Raw genomic sequence first — 3,555 nt, 5'->3', positions numbered from 1 at the left:
GATGATATAACTCCCATGATACGAAGCTTCGAAAGATTCTTGAGTGTTCTGAAATTTATCTCTGGTAAGCTGTAAATCTTTGACTGTGATCATCAAGATTTTCCTTTCCTTCAAACAAATGCCAGCCTACTGATCTCAATACATCTGCGTCGTATTATCATTCAACCCTAGTTATGAGCAAAAATGCGAAACGAAATCATCTATTGAAAGCTTCTGGTGTGGCCTTTTTTATCCCATTTGTTTATTTTAGGCTCATTAACATTTTTGCTGTAACAGAGCCATCTATCTATAAATAGTACATTACACAGTTGCCATTTTTCGACGTAGAAGTATTCCTTCTATACCATTGCATATGGTACATCTACACAGTAGCCATTTAGGCGTAAGAGTATTCTTTCTGTTCTTCCATTATCCACCCGTTAGACCACCGGACAGCGGAGACAGTTGATATGATCATTGTTGAGTTATTGATAAATAACAGCAGTCCGATGTTCCTTGCAGAGCAGAGCAGTTGTATGGATAAATCGATCTTATTTCGACCGTGGATCGATCTCCATCGCTGATAATTGTTGCGTGGACGTAGTTATTCTGTAACAACACAAAGATTGTCAATGAGGGCCCTGAGTTTTGAACTCACGATGGATCGCTTATTAAGCGAACACGTAACCAATGTGGCTACAAAGAACCCCAAGAGGTGGACTTTAACATTATTAAAAACAAAAAGGAGAATTCCTCAACCTGTTAAATATAAAGTAGCTGGGGGTCAAAACCTATTTCCAAGGAATTTTCTTTCTCAATGAGGCCTTTCATAGAACTCCTAAAAGCATCTATTATCGATTGTAGAATATCAAATAAAATTAAAACCACGAGACGGACGAAGAAAAGTGACATGGCTACACGATATGCGCACTAACGACGCAAGCCTTGGTACACGATGATATATGACAGACTAGTTATTGGTTGTTTCCGACTAAACCGGACACCAGCAGTTTGGGTAAGTCATAGACAAGAATATCGATATTTTGAATAATATTGTTCTTGATAGGGGAACAACGGACTACGTTTTAAAATGGCTGAACATTGAAACCACAATTACACTAACTTACCGAACTCACACCCCTTTTACGTCTTACGTTTATGATCTCGTTGTTGTTCAGGAATTTCGTCCTGTAGCTCCAAAATATGATTCACCGGTTGGGGTCGCCCATCAAGGCCAATCTTACACGGTTGTACAATTCCTTGCCGCTGGAGTTGATCCATCAGCGCCACCAGCTGCATTGCTTCGAATTCTTTCTGCTCTTCGGACATACCCTCGAGAGGATTTGGCTTGGGTGGTTCATAGCAACCAAGCACAGGATTGATGGCGTGTTGTATTTGTTTGTATTCCTCAGTATCGCTGTCTTCGGAATCCGATGAATACTGTTCAGTATTTCCCTGGCGACCACCCAACAGTCCCCGATTGGCGAAAAGACCGGCTGCATTACCGTATCCCGTGTATTTTATCATGCGGCCAACGTTTTCTTTGCACAGAACAAACAGCAATTCTGCGGATAGGTCGGCAATTTGAGTGCAGGGGCTCGTCAGTAGAGCGCAGAGATAATTTCGAAGCTCTTTTCCAACCTCTGGCCGGTCTGTTACATCTATGAGGGGAGGAAGTATCACGGATCTAACATAACGGCGGTTCAAGGCCGATGCTCGTATGGTTTTTATCAGAACAGTCAATATGGGCGACAACAACTCATACTGATCTGATTTCTTCTCTGACTTCTGGAAGTGTTTCCTCAGGAATTCCACCAAAACCTGGAGAACATAGACATTCTTTCCCTCGAATGGCACAATTGTCTTGCTCTCGGGATCGTTCTGATCTAAGCAAGTCACGAGATCATTATAGCAACTAACCGGAACGCTCGTTAGCAGATTAACGATATTTGACTGAAGTGAGAGTATTTTATCTCTATTCAAGGTACGGTAGAAAAATAAATCGTGAACAACAATCACAAGCCGATGGAATTGTGTAGCTTCCTCCTCCTCTGGAATGGCACTGCTGGGTGTGCGTACAGTCAGATTAAATAACACCTTCAATACTTCATTCACCAACTCAAGCTCCTTATCCTGCAAATCACAAAAAATTCAATGACACGCCCTTATTTCAATGCAGCAATTAGACGAACATTAAATTCCTTAGCTTCGGCAGATTTCTTCATGTAGAGATCCAGCGTTTCAACAAGATACGCGAGTCCGTGCAGATCCTCGCGGACCTTCATCCGAATATCACAGTTGATTGCCGTTAACAGAAACAACAGTTTCATGTCAAAATACTGAATATCATAGCATATATTGCCATTCCTAAAAGAAGAAAACATTTATTGGACGACTAACAAAACGAACTTCTGTGTTCTCTCACGTATATTCTTTAATCCTTTTCATAATCCCCTCCGTGGAAGAATTAACCAGGCACAACTCCTGACATTTCTTGCTCTGGAAAATCAAATTACTCAAGCACTTGAGTGCTTCAATCTGAACATCTTCGGTCGCATCGCAGTACCCTTCACTGCCAATCCCCGCCAGGTACAGCAAACAGTCCAACTGCTCCGTGTTGACCGTCTCATTCAGGTAGGTTTTATCCCGGCTGAGCAGCTTGATCGCCACGAGACAACCCACCTGATGGGGGAACGTCGGATCGCACAGATACTCGAACAGTCGGTTCCACAGCAGTACCCACTGGCCGCTGGTTGTGAGTGATGAAAAATTGAAAACCTGCTGATTTTGTTTGTTGAACTGAACCAACGCTTCGTTCAGCTGGGGATGGTCTCCGTCAAGCAGGCGGTTCAGCGTTTCGGCATCCATCGATGAGTTATTAGGGTTCGTATTCAAACTAGTAGTCACCAATAAATTTCGCGGGCAGTAATGAAATTCAAACCAATGGAATAAAATTTCTTGATATACTAATTAGATTATCGTACGATAAACAACTCGAATGAGCTCTGCGACTTCACTTAGGATTAATGTTTTTGTTTATCTCGGTATCTGTCAGGGGTTGATCGATTTTAATGTCATTGCATGGATTTGGCAGGGGTATGACTAAAACCAGGGGATAGTAACTTCAAGCAAAAAAATGAGAGCGATTCGAGAATGCTTTTATGTAAACAGTGTACTTTTTTTACACTCTAAAAATTGCACCGACTTGCACTGACAACTGAATGATATTGTCAATTTGTGCGAGATGCCTCAAAACAGCTGGGAATAAATATTGTTTATATGTACAGTAAGTTACATTTAATGCGACGTTTAGATTATTGGACAGACCTGTAATGTGACACGTTTAATTGGACATTTTTGTAAACATCGAGTTCGGGGGCGCCTCCTCAGCGACACTGAGTGGTGCCTCGGAATGTCGTATTAAATTTAAATTACTGTATTATATATTGTTATTTATGTTCGCATCATAAGCAACGAACACACATTTATTTTCCACTTGCAACAGTATTCACGATGATTGGATGGATGAATATACGACTTATACATGAATATAGTACGACTATTGTCATGCGTATA

At 41.3% G+C, this 3,555-nt stretch overlaps 1 protein-coding gene across 1 annotated transcript; it reads right to left on the bottom strand.

Annotated features, from left to right (window-relative positions):
- Positions 1–815: 815 nt before the first annotated feature.
- Positions 816–3,024, bottom strand: LOC129771750 (synembryn). Its single transcript, XM_055775747.1, has 3 exons — positions 2,405–3,024; positions 2,172–2,346; positions 816–2,112 (listed from the first exon to the last, which is right to left on the bottom strand). The coding sequence occupies exons 1-3, from the start codon at positions 2,845–2,847 to the stop codon at positions 1,123–1,125; spliced, it is 1,608 nt and encodes a 535-aa protein (XP_055631722.1). The 5' UTR covers positions 2,848–3,024; the 3' UTR covers positions 816–1,122.
- Between the last annotated feature and the right edge of the window lie 531 nt (positions 3,025–3,555).

This window comes from Toxorhynchites rutilus, chromosome 2 (assembly GCF_029784135.1).
Source record: "Toxorhynchites rutilus septentrionalis strain SRP chromosome 2, ASM2978413v1, whole genome shotgun sequence".
NCBI lineage: Eukaryota > Metazoa > Arthropoda > Insecta > Diptera > Culicidae > Toxorhynchites > Toxorhynchites rutilus.
Note: the sequence above shows the minus strand (reverse complement) of the source record. Positions and strands in the feature narration are given on the sequence as shown.

Bases quoted from the DNA above. Each gene is read 5' to 3' on its own strand.
- LOC129771750 (XM_055775747.1), bottom strand. From the start codon at position 2,847: ATGGATGCCGAAACGCTGAACCGCCTGCTTGACGGAGACCATCCCCAG. The intron at 2,347-2,404 runs GTGAGAGAACAC...TTCTTCTTTTAG, and splicing joins AAAAGGATTAAAGAATATAC to GAATGGCAATATATGCTATG. The intron at 2,113-2,171 runs GTTCGTCTAATT...TGTGATTTGCAG, and splicing joins CCGAAGCTAAGGAATTTAAT to GATAAGGAGCTTGAGTTGGT.